Below are 15,641 nucleotides of genomic sequence, written 5' to 3' on the forward strand. Positions count from 1 at the left end.
TCTACCACTGAGCCAACCGGCCAGGGCTAGATAGCAAATATCTTTACAACAGTTTATGTGAAAGTATTAATGGCTGCACCTTCCTATGACTTTCTTCCTGGTTAATTTGAAAATTATTTCTCTAAATCAAAAAGGTATTATGCATTTATTTTATTAAAATTCATAATATTCAAATTTTTAAAAGAGCTTTGAATTTCTTAACTTAGTGCTTACATTATTTTGAAAATAAATTAATGGTTGATGAGCTATTCTTTAAAAGTTTCCCACTTAAAATAATTTTTATAGATTTTCTAAACCAAGGATAAAATAAAGCATAAATCAAAGGATTCATAGCTGAGTTATAATAACCAAACCAACAGAAAATTTCATAAATATAGGCAAGGAGTTATGAAGCCCATAAAAGCATCAATTATTGAGTCAATTGTGTATGGTAACCATGAAATCAGAAATGCCACCACTGTGACCTCGAGGGTCGTAGCTGCTTTTCTCTCTCTCCTGGCCACTCTGGCTTTGTAACTATCTGAGAATAATTCTGCTTTGCTTTGAGAATTTTCAATTTTTATAGCTTGTTGTTTAGCTACCAGAAAAATCTTACTATAAAGAATGATAATCGCAAGAGTAGGTATGAAGAATATCAGAAAATCTATCAACACCCAGTCCTGATTTACAACAACTTGACAACCTCCTATACAGTGGAGGGCACTCGATAATTCCTCCAGCCCGTCGTCATTGGCACCTGTGTAGAACACGGCACCGCTGTAAGCAACGGGCAGGGTCCAGGAGATGCCGATGCAAATTGCTGACACAGACACCGTGAACTTGATGGGATAGGCCAGAGGGTCAGTGACAGCAATGTACCTGTCGATGGAGATGAAGCACAAGTGGAAGAGAGAAGAGTAACAAAATGCCGCATCACAGCACGTGTGGAAAGTACAGAAACTTTGCCCAAAGTACCAGCAGCTCTCCACAGACCTGACCATGCTGAAGGGCATCACGGTCGCCCCCACCAGAAAGTCGGCACAGGCCAGAGAGGCGATGAGAAAATGGGCTGGAGAGTGCAGCTGCTTGAAATGAAGAACTGACGTTATCACCAAAAGGTTTCCAAATACAGCGAGTAAAGACCCAAAGCCAAACACTGCGTAGAGAATCACCCTGGGTCCGGGCGAGTAGGAAGTTTTAATGCAAGATCCACTCACGTTCTCATAGCAAAGCAGCACAGCAGCAGGTGGAGGAAGACCGCTGCTCATGGTTCTGCAGTCTGATGCTTGCTGGGATCCTGTCTTGTCTTGTGATAGGGGATGATATTTTCTTTTTTTTTTTTCATTTTTCTGAAGCTGGAAACAGGGAGAGACAGTCAGACAGACTCCCGCATGCGCCCGACTGGGATCCACCTGGCACGCCCACCAGGGGGCAACGCTCTGCCCTTCCTGGGCGTCGCCATGTTGCGACCAGAGCCACTCTAGCACCTGGGGCAGAGGCCAAGGAGCCATCCCCAGCGCCCGGGCCATCTTTGCTCCAATGGAGCCTTGGCTGTGGGAGGGGAAGAAAGAGACAGAGAGGAAGGTGTGGCGGAGGGGTGGAGAAGCAAATGGGCGCTTCTCCTGTGTGCCCTGGCCAGGAATCGAACCTGGGTCCTCCGCACGCTAGGCCGACGCTCTACCGCTGAGCCAACCAGCCAGGGCGGGGATGATCTTTTCAATTCTGAAAGTTTAAAAAAATTAAGCTACATATTTTAGCAACTACTTTTAAATATTGCTTCAGATTACCTCCTTTCCCCATTTTAATTATAAAGATAGATTAAAAGAAATTGTAGAACTCAGAAAACTATTCTTTCTGTCTTTAATTCATGAAATTATTTCTGTAACTATCTCTAACTTTCACAGATAGTTAACTCTAAGAAAAATCTATAAATTTTTATTTGGCAAGTAATCAGATCATTGAAATAATTGAAAATTTTAATTTAAATACTTGGCTCTTTATACCTGTGAAGTTCCTCTTTCCAAAGCATAATCTCATATAATATAATTACATAATGGAGAAGTCACCTTTTAATAGTTTCCACCTTCACATTGTCTATGAAGTTAACACCTAAGGTGTTTTTAGACGCTGGCCAATAAACTTCCCTCATCAGAAATTCCTCACAAGAAATCCCTGTAGTGTAAGGTGTGAATCATGAAAGAAAACTTCCTTTGATACTTATAAGTTTTCTACAAAACATATTTCTCTGTGTTCTGTTTCCTTGTAGAAACACTCTTGATATTCATAATCCTAAAATTGCTTGAAGTTCAATTGGCATGAAATAGCTTCACCCAGTATTTATTTCACAATAAAATTACCTACTCCCTGTATATAAACTGGCTACATAGTTTGCAGAGCTCAGTGTAAAATAAATATGTAAGGTTCTTTTTTCAAAATATGGAAAAAATTTTCTTAAAGAATAAAGCTTATATTTTGTTTTGTTTTGTTATTTTTGGTCTCTCTTGACCTCTCATGGTGTTTGATTTTACTATGTAATGTTCTACTCCCTAGGGCAAAAAGATTTCTGCAGAGAGAAAGAAGAACCAGTCCTGCAGCTTAGCCATGCCTCCCACTGTCAGGTTCCCCTTGCTGCCCTCACTGAAACAATATGCTGTGCTCAGGCTGGGGGCCAGGAAGCGGAGCTAGGCATCTGCCCTTCTCCTGGGTTTGCCACCTGAACCGAAGGCAGACAGGTGACTCCCTAAGGATAGCAACTTCTACACCAGGACCCACTCAGTACTGGGTTGGGGGTAGATGAGAAGCTCGGCCCCACTGACTTGCCTGTTGAGGGTGCTGTGGCCCTACCAGCCGAGGACGCGATGACCCCCGTCATGCCTTATCACGAGACTGCAGAGTGAGCACTAAACCAAAGACCTCCGTGCACGGCACCCAGTTCTTCACCGGGGTGTGGAGAGAATGGCAGTGGCAGTGGGTTGAATGGGGAAGTGGGAAGACTGGACAGGACCCAAAGTGCCAGGGGTGGAGGAGCAGGTGGCTGAGCAACCTGTCCCGGGAGGAGGGAAGGTGGTACGATGCGCAGCAATCACATGTGTGTGTTCCACTGTCCCTTCAGACTTCACATACAAAACACAAATTCAAAGGTAAAATTATGGAGAATTTCAGGACTGCAGCTATAGGCTCGAACCCCAATCGATAGGTTTTTTCTGTGCTGCTGGTTTAACTGCAAGCCTCATGGAGAGGCCCTGCCTATTTCGTTTCAGAGATTAAATTATCTCTGTGCAGCAGCAACTAAATGATGAAGCAGAGAAAATCAAGGCAAATGCAAAGCTGCCTGATGGGAATTTGTGTTTGCTGAGGACCAGGTGGTTCTGACAGCAACAGTCTATCCTGACACCGACCTTTGTCCTTGCAATATTACCAGGAATTTAGGGAATTAAAGAGGCAGATTAAGAGGATTTCATTAATGTACTCCATCAAAGTAGTTCTGCAAACCAGGCATCTACCTACTTCTGCTGCTGATATGATTGTGACTACAGTGTCCTGGTGCTCTTGCTGCCTCTGCGAGGTGCTTGTTTCTGGATTCTTGCACCCAGCCAGAGCTGCAGTGTTAGGAGGGAGAACACCTTTTGTTAGGAAAGAAGCTGCAAAACAAAATCTCTAAGTTCTTACCTTTAAGACCAAACACCTTGCTCATGTAAAAAAGGAGAGATTACAAAATACATGCAGTCAGATAAAACATGCTTTTTTTTTATCTCTCTCACTTTTATTTCTTAAACAAGAAAAAGATTTCATTAAAAATTTAGCTCAAGCTTGACCAGGCAGTGACACAGTGGATAGAGTGACACAGTAGATAGCCGGGGACCCTGAGGACCCAGGTTTGAAATCCCGAGGTCACCGGCTTGAGAGCAGGCTCATCTAACTTGAGCGCAGGGTTACCAGCTTGAGCACGGGTCACCGGCTTGAGCGTGGAATCAGAGACATGACCCCATGAGCACTGGCTTGAAGCTCAAGGTTGCTGGCTTGAGCAAGGGGTCACTGGCTCAGCTGGAGGCTCCTGATCAAGGCACATATGAGAAAGCAATCAGTGAACAACTAAGGTCCCACAACAACAAATATTTTAGGTCAAGATTGATCAATCGGTCATTCATTCACCAGCCCCTGTGCTGCAAATACATGGAAAAGGCAAGCATTTAAAAAATGGGAGGGGAGGAAGTACAGCAAAATTCATAAATGAAATCATCTCTGTGCACAGGAAAAAAAACAAGAGCACTAAATGTGAGCAGAGCTAACAATGAGAACCTAGTGGTTTCCAGGTCCAGAAACAGCAGTGGAATCCAGGATTTTGACTCTTTTTTAAAGATGTCTAAAAGTGCTCCATCTCACACCGGAAATAGTGCTCAGCTCACTATTGAAGCCAGTGGGGGCGAGGCTCCTTATTACGTGGGAAAGGATGCTAAAACAAAGTGACGTTGCCCCAATTCCCCCTGGATGTTTGGCTTAGAAAGCGGTTGCCTAGGGAGAAATAAAGACACAGCTATAACCTGAGCCTGCTGTTTCCCTCTGGGCAGTAACTTACCACACCTAGTTTTGAGTTTATGCTCCCACATCTTTTTCACATCATCATGTACATGGCAACATGTTGCTGAAGACTGAATGATTGTGTCCCTTCAACGTTGGTATATTGAAACCTGATCTCCAGTATAATGGTATTTGGGGGTGGGAACTTCAGAAGATGATTAGGTCAAGAAGGTGAAGCTCTCATGAGTGGGATAAGTGTCCCTAGGAAAGAGGTTGGGAAAGCCCACTTGTCAGCATACTGTCAGACCCTGCTCAGCTGGGCAGCCACCAGAAGAGACTCAGGCAGGAGGCTGCTCAGGGCCTGAGCCCCGGGGCCTGGTCTGACTCCTCTACCCACTGAATGGGTCACTCTCCCCAGGCATTCTTTTAACCCATTTGCAGCACACTATTATACCATTGGTTGGGAAATTCTACCTTAGAGGGAAGCCTTAGATAGAATTCATATTATTAGGACTAAAGTGAGGGCTAGAATTGATACAACAGTGAATGTAGATAGTGGTGATGTTAGGGGTGGCTCATCAGATCTGGACTAATACTTTCAGTATGCTTTATGTGGTCTCAACCCAAATCTGTTGTCTCTTGTGATATGATTTATTACCAACCTCAAAATGATCCCTTAGTTATTCACTGGGCCTTTGTGGCAGACCAAAGAGAAAGATTGCTCTTCAAGAAAGGAGTCTGGCCCTGGCCAGTTGGCTCAGCGGTAGAGCGTCGGCCTGGCGTGAGGGGGACCCGGGTTCGATTCCCGGCCAGGGCACACAGGAGAAGCGCCCATTTGCTTCTCCACCCCCACCCCCTCCTTCCTCTCTGTCTCTCTCTTCCCCTCCCGCAGCCAAGGCTCCATTGGAGCAAAGATGGCCCGGGCGCTGGGGATGGCTCCTTGGCCTCTGCCCCAGGCGCTAGAGTGGCTCTGGTCACGGCAGAGCGACGCCCCGGAGGGGCAGAGCATCGTCCCCTGGTGGGCAGAGCGTTGCCCCTGGTGGGCGTGCCGGGTGGATCCCGGTCGGGCGCATGCGGGAGTCTGACTGTCTCTCCCCGTTTCCAGCTTCAGAAAAATACAAAAAAAAAAAGAAAGAAAGAAAGAAAGAAAGGAGTCTGGACCATCTGGGCACCCTAAAGAAGATCACTTTGATTTGCTACATTGATGACCGGATAAGACAGGCAAGCAGGACTTCGCCCACTAGGTACCTAGTTCCTGGCCTTGATAAGAAACATGTCTCCTAGAAGTTTGCAGTTAAGCCCTATGCAGATTCAGAGCCCTCTACTTTATTAAATTAATCAAGGGTGTCGTCCCAGCCCAAGAAAAAAACAATTGACTAACTCTTACATCCCCTACAGCAAAAAAGAAAGCTCAAGACCAGGAAGACCTCTTCAGGGTCTGCCAGCAACATATTCCACACTGAGGAATACCGCTCTGGTCCATAAACTGGATTATAAAAAAGTCTGCTAGTTTTGGGTGCAGCCTCGAGCAGGAGAGCGCTCTGCAACACGTTTGGGCTGCAGCATGACTGCCACACAATTTAGTGACCTTATGATGCTGGAGGTGTAACCAGGAGAAAAAGATGCAGTGTAGAGGTGACGAAAGGCCCCAGTGGGAGAATCCCAATGTGGTTGTCTGGGGTCCTAGAACAAGGCCATGCTATTCACAGTGGAGGATAAAGCACATTGGAAAGATGGCTGCTTTTGTGCTACTGAGCCCAGGCAGTGAGGAAACATTAACCATGTGACACCAAGTGCTCAGCTGTCTTTAACTGCCCACCATAAAGTGGGTCTTCTTGGATCTTCCAAGTGATCAGATTGGGTGGACCCAGCAGAATTCTTTGTAGAATGAAAACGATACATCAGTCAGAACAACCAACAGTATTTCTCGGAAATAAAAAGGCACAAACTATCTTCCCAGGAATTACATAGGAACTGACATTTATATTATATTCTGTTCTCACACTTAATGCCCACACACACACACACACACACACACACACACACACATCAGTTGAAAAGATAAGCACTTAACTGTGTCTAATGCCAAAGAGTAATACTTCATCAGTTTCTAAGGAGAACACTAGGCAGTAGAGACCATTTTAATGATAATAAAATATATGGTCCCTGTTATGACTCATCTTGGTGAAATTTATGAGGCAGGCAATCCTCTTGGAAGTCCTCCATCTGCCCTGTCTCTACCTCCTTCCATCTCATAAGAGCTCCCTTGTCTCTTTCTCTGTCTGTCACATCTTTTCCCACCAGTAATATGAGCTGCTATACAATAACTATTTGCTGACCAAACTAAATGAGGATATTCCATTATCATCTTCATTTTATAGCTGAGAAACTAAGATACACAAAGGATGAGTAACATAACCAAATTGGAAGTTAGTAGACAGCAGAGATGGGACTCAAACGTAGACAACCTGGCTTTTGAATGTCACTTTGAACTCTGATGCCGCATAGAGCTTTTGCAGATAAAAGAAGGAGCATGGTTTCAAAAACAACTTGACATTTACAATCCGCACCATAAATCTCCAAGCTATCACCTCATATATTCCCGTATTTTTAAAAAATACTGAAGTATCTATTAAAATACAAAAGTCAAGTTTAGCAAAATCAATAATTCGGAGCAAGGAAAAATAAATAGTTCATCTATTTGAACATACTGAAGGGAGAGTGAAAAACAATTTAGAAGTCTGCAATAAAAAAGTGCACCTTATGTAATCAGGATGTTATTCCCAACCTTCCATTAGGAAATAAAAGTACTGGTAAAAAAAATGCTAAAGACCGAAGAACAATGTGGCAAGGCACTGCAATAGGAACTGAAATAGTGTGGACTGTTATCAGCAAGTTAAAAGTACATAGCAATTTAGTACAATATTTTTAGTAAAAGATCAACTTACTTTATATGTAAAGTGTAAGAATATAACTGTGAAAGGCTGAAAATATCTAAAGTTTTTGCTCTTGTAACAGACAGTTTTAAAATACAGGGTGGGGCAAATGTAGGTTTACAGTTGTGAGAACGCAAAAACAGTTTATTCTTGTGTTATTGTTTATTAATTATTGTATTATTTTCCATACAAATAACTGTGGATCTACTTTTGCTTCACGCTGTATAGCAAACAGAATAAAAAGGACGTATATTTTCCCATTAATGTTTATTTCAAATTAATCTGATTTTTAATTAACATTGCTAATATATTCTTGTTTTATAAAATATAAATGTAATGCTGAAGAGTCATTCTTTTAGATTGGTATTGAATAGGTTGATCATAGAATTGTACACTTGAAACCTAAATAATTTCATTAACAAATGTCACCCCAACAAATTTAATAAAAACAAATAAATAGGTTACAATGTGTCAAAAATGAAGAGCAAAACATAAGTGAAGAGCATTGTAGGTGAAGAAAAATAACCGTAGCCTTTTATAAGGTTAAAACACATGAAGCATTTATGAAATTGAAGTAAGCATCAAATCAGTTACAATTCAGTAATGAATAAAGCTATTATAGCCACACCCAGTTGTATTTGTAGCTCTCTGAGAAGACCTGGGTAATAATAATGGTCTGCTTTGCCTTTATGCTTTGGCATTGATGGATTTCTTATAGCACTGCCATTAATTGATATAGTTGCTCTAATCCCAAATAACACTTAGGCAAACTACAATTGTCCTATAAGTTTCTATGTCTGAACACTTCATTTCAATACTTAAAAATATACATATACACAAAGCTGCACATAGTTTAACAGTCATATTTTTAGTATCAACTGATTGAAAAAAATAAATGTGAACAAAAGCTATTATGAATCCAGTAATTTTAAGTCAATTTGTACTTTATTAATAAAAAGTAAACATGTATTTTTAATTCATAGTACGTATGTGAGAGACATAGTATTTATGTACTGTAAAACCCGAGGCATAATTGATTCATTACTTTTTCACAATAGTTCTGCAGCTTCCCATTGGCTGAAGCAGACAATTGGAAACCAAAGCTCACTAGAATTAAGAAACAAATCTCAACAACATATTTTAAGGTCAGATTTCACATTGTAGACAGTGTTGCAGAAATAATCTACTTTCATCTTTGGTGTGTTTTGTTTCGAACATAACCATGGCCCTACAGCAGTTGGATATTGCTGATGGCCAAGAAGTTAACAGCTTATTTGTATAAATAAATGAGATCTAAAAGGGAAGAGAGGTGCTATACTGATAATCTAGTTATTTTTTGAGAAAATAACCAAACATGTTTCTTAATCAAAAAACTTCCTTTATGAAGAATTACCAAAAAGAAAGAAAAAAGAAAGAAAAACAAGATAGAATAAATTGGAAGTATATTTCCTACTTACTGATGTAAACAAAAGCTTAAAAATATCACTGGATGGTATTTATTAATGTAATCAGTACATATAAGATTATACTCTACATAGTGGAAGTGAACAGAATACAATGTCATTTACCTTTAAGTCCCCTCAAATGGTTTTCCTACCTATTTATGAGTGTCAGTGAAGTTTACACTTGTATTTGAGAGAAAGAACATATTTCTATGAAGACATTACTGACTCACCATCAAAAGGACAAAACTTTGAGCTCTTCTTACGGAGAGTGGGAGACCTTAATTGTGGTCATTTGAAAGGCAGTAGACCTGTTCCTTGGTCTGAATCACAAACGGGTATTCTGCTACAAAGATGTTCATATTTCTTATATCCTCCTTTATCTTTAACTTTTTTATCCTAAATATAGTCAGCTCTATTTTAAAGGTATTAATTAGCATATATGAAACAACTTAATCTTGTATAAAGTATTTCCAAAGTGGCTCATTTATAAAACATATATAATGTAATGGTTATGTAACTGTTTTCTTAGTTACCTCCTTTTTTATTCCATTAAACACATTTGTTACAGAATATTCTGTGAAAAATGACATATACCCTAAAAATGTAAAGCTGTGATTCAAAGACTTGAGAAGGCAAATCACCCTATTATGAGCTTCTCAAATTTTTACTCTAGCTTAAAACACTCAACAAATCTTTTTAATTAAAATTGATGTGACTAGGAAGTGTTATCAGATAAAAAAGCAAGCTGTCCCTGGAATGTATAATACAAGGTTGGGAATTTGCTATTTTGAAATAATCTTTGGTTATATTTGGATCACCCAGTTTTACTTCCAATGCCAAATACAGTGTCTTTTAAATAAAAGTACTCAAAAGTGAAAAAAATGTGAATTTGAATTAGCTTTTTATAAAATAATTTTACCTCAAATTACTTTTAACAAACTACAGAAGCCATCTTTTTGTCTACATGCATGCTTCATTGTAATAAATCATGTTCTCCCAAAGTGAGATGTAGTGTGTAATCATATAACCACAATGCATGTTCTTTGTGAATGCAGTTTCTCTAGACTGAAAAGAAGCAGAACTAGGATTCAGAAATCACAAGCGTCTCAGTGTTTTTCAGACAATCTTCACTCACTAAGAAGCTCCACATTTAGCTTTTAATAGTCATTGTAGATTTATTAAAGTTTCAACAATTTATAATCTTATGTTCACTTCTCAAACAAAATATGCTTTAAAAAAGATTTTTGTCCCCAAAGAATCTAAGTTGCCAGTTAGACAGGGACTAATTTCACCCTCTGTGTATTTTAGAAAACTGAACATTAATGATGAGTATGGGTGAAACTACAAAACTCCAAATATTGGAAGAAACAAGTAGGAAATGGAGAAGGCATTAGAAATTACTGTAAAAATTAGAAAACCTTAGATGAAGACTAAATGGGAAGTCATCAGCAAACCTTAATCACCTATCACTAAACTCTAAAACCTGCCAAAATGCATGAAGATGACAAAGTCTTTAGAACTAACTGTTAAGTACAATATCCTCCTACGTGGCAAATGATTCCACCTGCTGTTCTAGATCCAAGTGTTTAATTTTGCACTTGACCTTAATCCCACGTTGGTTTTGAAGTCTCCGCAGTAATATTGTTAATCTCTATCTGCTTCCTCAGAAAATAAATTAATGGTTGATGAATCACTCCTTAAGACTTTGCCACTCACAATGAGTTTTATTGCCTTCCGAAACCATGGGTAAAAGAAAGCATATATCAAGGGGTTCATAGCTGAATTATAATAAACACACCACACTAAGATCTCATAAACGTAAGGAGGAGTTATGAAATTCATATAAGCGTCAATCACAGCGTCAATAATGTACGGTAGCCAGGACACAAGGAAGGCTGCCACTGCGATGCCCAAGGTCTTGGCAGCTTTTCTCTCCCTCTTTGCGACTCTTTCCTTGTAACTCTCTGCTGCGGAGGACTGAGCTTGGCTGGCTGTACTTTCTATCTTCCTCGCCTGATATTTAGCCACCAAAAATATCTTACAGTATATAAACACCATGGCAACAGTGGGTATAAAGAATAGAAGGAAACAAAGAAGAACCCAACTTTGATTCAGGGGAGCCTGACAGCCGCCTACACAGGTGAGAGCAACCACGAGTTCCTCAATTCCTTCTTCATTGGCCCCAGTGTAAAAAATCGAAAAACTGTACGTGACAGAAAAGAACCAAGAGAGAATAATGCAGATTCCTGACACCGAGACAGTAAACTTGGTTGGATAGGTCAGAGGATCAGTCACGGCAATATACCTATCAACAGAGATGCAGCATAAATGAAATAAAGAAGCAAAACAGAAGGAAGTATCGAAACACGTATGAAATTTACAGTAACTCTCCCCAAAGTACCAGCAGCTCTCCACAGACCTCACCGCGCTGAAGGGCATCACGGTCACCCCCACCAAGAAGTCAGCACAGGCCAGGGATGCGATCAGAAAGTTTGTCGGTGTGTGCAGCTGTTTGAAGTGCAGGATAGCAACAATGACCAGTAAGTTCCCAAACACGGCCAGCACAGCCCCCAAACCAAGGACCGCGTACAGAATTGCTCGAGGTCCTGCCGAGTAAGGAGTCTTAACACAGGATCCATTCACATTCCTGTAGCAGAGTTCCACAGCTTCGGCTTGGGAAAAACTGTTCACCATTGCCTTCTTGTTCGAATTATTTTAAAGTTCTCAGATTTTCTGTTTCAGCAATTTAAAATAAGGAGATGGCAACTTGAAATGCTTCTGGTAGAGAAAAAAAAACTCTAGTTAAAATGTAATGAAGTAGCTTTCCTGCCTTTTATTTATTTTTTGCATATTAACCATAACTTCTTAGTCTTTCCAAAAAATAGTTATTCCCAAGTTTTTAATATATTTACAGTGGCAACTTGTTGCAGAAAGCCATTAAATTATGGTCAAATTTAGTATTAAATAAATGGCTGACAATATACTTAGTCCAATAATATATATCACATATATATTTTATAGCTTGTGATTGGCTAATAATTAGAAAATCTCTTTGTTGTGTGACTTTACCTTTTAAAATCTCACTTGTGACCACCTGAATTGAGAAATAATTAGGCTACCAGAAGCTGAGTTTTATTTACTGCTATCTCCCCTGAGTACCAGTAGTAATGATAAACTATACCTCATTTTTTTTTAAGAAGGAAGAAATAAATTACAGCGCCTTCAAATTATAACCGCAAAAATCCCTAAAGTATAAGGTGTGAAGACTGAGGAAACATTCACATTTAATAACTTGATGAACTTATTTGGCAAATATATTTCTTTTACTGCTTATATTTCCAGAGTTTGTGTTTTTTTAACTTTTATATCTATTCATAGTTTAGACAGGTTGAGATGAGTTGGAAAATTAATCTTATCAAGTTGATACTAATATAATCAGTGTGTAAGTATTTTCCAGGCTAATAGGCAGTTTCAGATGTCTAAAATCAATAAGATTGATTAAAGTAAGCAGTAACTCACCTAGCCCCTCACCTTCCCATCCTCAAACAAATAAACAAAACAGTCTAGTTAGAAAACTACCACAAAGGAGTAGGTAACACTTGGGATGGCCTGGAGGTTGTATGTAGATTAGTCATGACTCTGGAAGGAATAGATTCATGCTAAGTCATCTAAGGTTCAAATAGAGCTCAAACGCTATTGAATAATTAATTTTCTCTTTATATAACCTAGTATCTAAGTCTTTGTCTTGGCCCTGGCTGGTTGGTTCAGTGGTAGAGCATTAGCCCGGCGTGTGGATGTTCCGGGTTTGATTCCCAGTCAGGGCACACAGGAAAATTGCCCATCTGCTTCTCCATCCCTCCCCTTCTCACTTCTCTCTCTCTCTCTCTCTCTCTCTTTCTCTTTTCCCCTCCTGTAACCATGGCTTGACTGGAATTAGGTGGCCCAGGGTGCTGAGGATGACCTCTGCCTCGGGTGCTAAAAAGAGCTCAGTTGCTGAGAAAGCAATGGATCAAGGCCCCAGATGGGCAGAGTATCGCCCCCTAGTGGGCTTGCTCGGTGGATACCGGTCGGGTCACACGTGGGAGTCTGTCTCTGCCTCGCTTCCTCTCACTGATAAAAAAATAAATAATAATAATAAATCCTTATCTTTGAAATAGAGAATGGACTATTTTTATTGCCATTTATCTCATACCATAGGTCTGTCCTCTGTTGAAAGTATAGGATCCTAGAAAGAGCTATGTGCATACACATGTGTATGTATGTCTTATATCTACATGTCTACAACTTCTAGGTACCCAGGCTCCACCAGGCACAGAATTTTAAAGGTCTCTGTATGTGTGATGTGTGTGTACACATTCATGGTACTTGCAGGCTTCACCAGTTTGTGATTTGTAAATCAATCCATTTTTACTTATTTCCCAGTCCTCACTGGTTTGACTGCATAAATCTAAATCTCTTCTTTACAAAGTGTCTCCCAGTTACTTCTGAGAGTCCTCAAATGGGAGCATACATGTGCTCACAAGTCAATCTACCCAATAAAATTGCCACGTGACACACTCCCTCTCCCAGAATTCTCTGCCTCAGCTTGTCCTAAGAGAGTCCACTACATCTCTCCTTTACTTTCAAGCTGGCTAAAGAATTCCACACTGCCACCAAAGACGTCGCCCTGTCCATGAGTTTCAGTGTCTACGTAGGAAAGGCTTAGCACTCCCCACTTCACTGGTGCCCGAGTAATGCTGCTGTTATGCAAAAGGAGAGTGACGCTTCCTCAGGTCTGTGTACTCGGCCCTAGAATAACAGCCTTAGGTTCTATAGAGTGTCTTGAAACTTCACCTTCCTTAGAAGCAAAGACACTTGCCCTGGCCGGTTGGCTCAGCGGTAGAGCGTCGGCCTAGCGTGCGGAGGACCCGGGTTCGATTCCCGGCCAGGGCACACAGGAGAAGCGCCCATTTGCTTCTCCACCCCTCCGCCGCGCTTTCCTCTCTGTCTCTCTCTTCCCCTCCCGCAGCCAAGGCTCCATTGGAGCAAAGATGGCCCGGGCGCTGGGGATGGCTCCTCGGCCTCTGCCCCATGCGCTAGAGTGGCTCTGGTCGCAATATGGCGACGCCCAGGATGGGCAGAGCATCGCCCCCTGGTGGGCAGAGCGCCGCCCCATGGTGGGCGTGCCGGGTGGATCCCGGTTGGGCGCATGCGGGAGTCTGTCTGACTGTCTCTCCCTGTTTCCAGCTTCAGAAAAATGAAAAAAAAAAAAAAAAAAAAAAAAAGAAGCAAAGACACTTAAGGAGTGATGAGCACTCCTGAGACCCACATGTTGGTGTTTAATACCTTTCACCAGTAAAAGGTACCAGGACTTCTCAAAGAAATGATTCATTCAAGCAATGGGGCAGGGAAGTCACAGGAGGAAAGTGGAGCATATTTTTATATCAGAAACTAAGAAAGAGATGTAAAAAGATTGGAGTATTTTACATGAACAATGTTACAGCCTGAATGGGCATCCACTGGCCAAATATGGAACAATTTAAGTACCAAAACAATTAGGGGATAAAAAATTATAAGCCAGAAAAAAATGGGAATCTGTGAGTTATAATATAGATAGATAAATAGATACATACATACATACATACATACATGTAAGAGGGCTTTTCCTTAGAGTAAATAACAATTTCCAACTGATACATGTTGAGAGAGTGCTGGAATTAATACATCATAATTTTGGAGCCATAACATTAATATTCAGGCAGGAATAATATTCAGGCAGAAATTATCAATGAGTGGTAAATAAGGCTGCAGAAGAGTGAAAGATTTTGATGAGATGAGGCATTCACATGGTTTAAGTGTCATCTCTCGGAGATTCACTGGGGAACAATTTTTTTTTTTTCATTTTCTATTGCATGAGGTTTTAGAACTTTTTCTATATATTTCTGCATAGCTGATTCCAAATATGAAATCCGTTTTTTGGTGCATGCTCTAGTTTTTATGTAATTTTAATTTCTTTTTGTTACAGTTAATGGCATGCATTGGTTTTTAAATTGGAGTTAAAGGGCAACAACTCTTGGATTGAACATAACCACAAGGCAATTAATGTTTTACAAACATCACTTTTACATAACGGTAGTTGTGGGGTTTTTTTTTGTTTTTGGGTTTTTTTTTGTATTTTTCTGAAGTTGGAAACGGGGAGGCAGTCAGACAGACTCCCGCATGCCCCCGACCGAGATCCACCCGGCATGCCCACGGGGGACGATGCTCTGCCCATCTGGTGCGTCGCTCTGCTGCAACCAGAGCCATTCTAGCACCTGAGGCAGAGGCCACAGAGCCATCCTCACCGCCTGGGCCAACTTTGCTCCAATGGAGCTTTGGCTGTGGGAGGGGAAGAGAGAGACAGAGAGGAAGGAGAAGGGGAGGGGTGGAGAAGCAAATGGGCACTTCTCCTGTGTGCCCTGGCCGGGAATCGAACCCGGGACTCCCGCATGCCAGGCCAATGCTCTACCACTGAGCCAACCGGCCAGGGCCATGGTAGTTGTTTGTAAATGTAAAAAATTATTATCTGATAAAAACACCCTCTTATTTTGCTTTAAGATTGAATCATGGCTTCTTCGAGTAAGCGTAAATGTAAGAATAGTCCTGGCACCTTCTGTTTTATATGTGGCTGTTACACACTTCAACATCAAAAGCACAATATTTCATCATTTGTGACACATGCATATATTGCCTATTTTCAAGTTCCGTTTGGCGATCAAGACAAGAATTGTCTGTCATAATTGTG

At 40.9% G+C, this 15,641-nt stretch overlaps 1 protein-coding gene and 1 pseudogene across 1 annotated transcript; both read right to left on the reverse strand.

Moving 5' to 3' along the window:
- Positions 1 to 214: 214 nt before the first annotated feature.
- On the reverse strand, positions 215 to 1,247 carry LOC136397208 (trace amine-associated receptor 6-like; annotated as a pseudogene).
- A 9,275-nt stretch (positions 1,248 to 10,522) lies between these two features.
- On the reverse strand, positions 10,523 to 11,572 carry TAAR9 (trace amine associated receptor 9). Its single transcript, XM_066371778.1, has one exon. The coding sequence runs from the start codon at positions 11,570 to 11,572 to the stop codon at positions 10,523 to 10,525; it is 1,050 nt and encodes a 349-aa protein (XP_066227875.1).
- Between the last annotated feature and the right edge of the window lie 4,069 nt (positions 11,573 to 15,641).

Source organism: Saccopteryx leptura, chromosome 3, assembly GCF_036850995.1.
Source record: "Saccopteryx leptura isolate mSacLep1 chromosome 3, mSacLep1_pri_phased_curated, whole genome shotgun sequence".
NCBI lineage: Eukaryota > Metazoa > Chordata > Mammalia > Chiroptera > Emballonuridae > Saccopteryx > Saccopteryx leptura.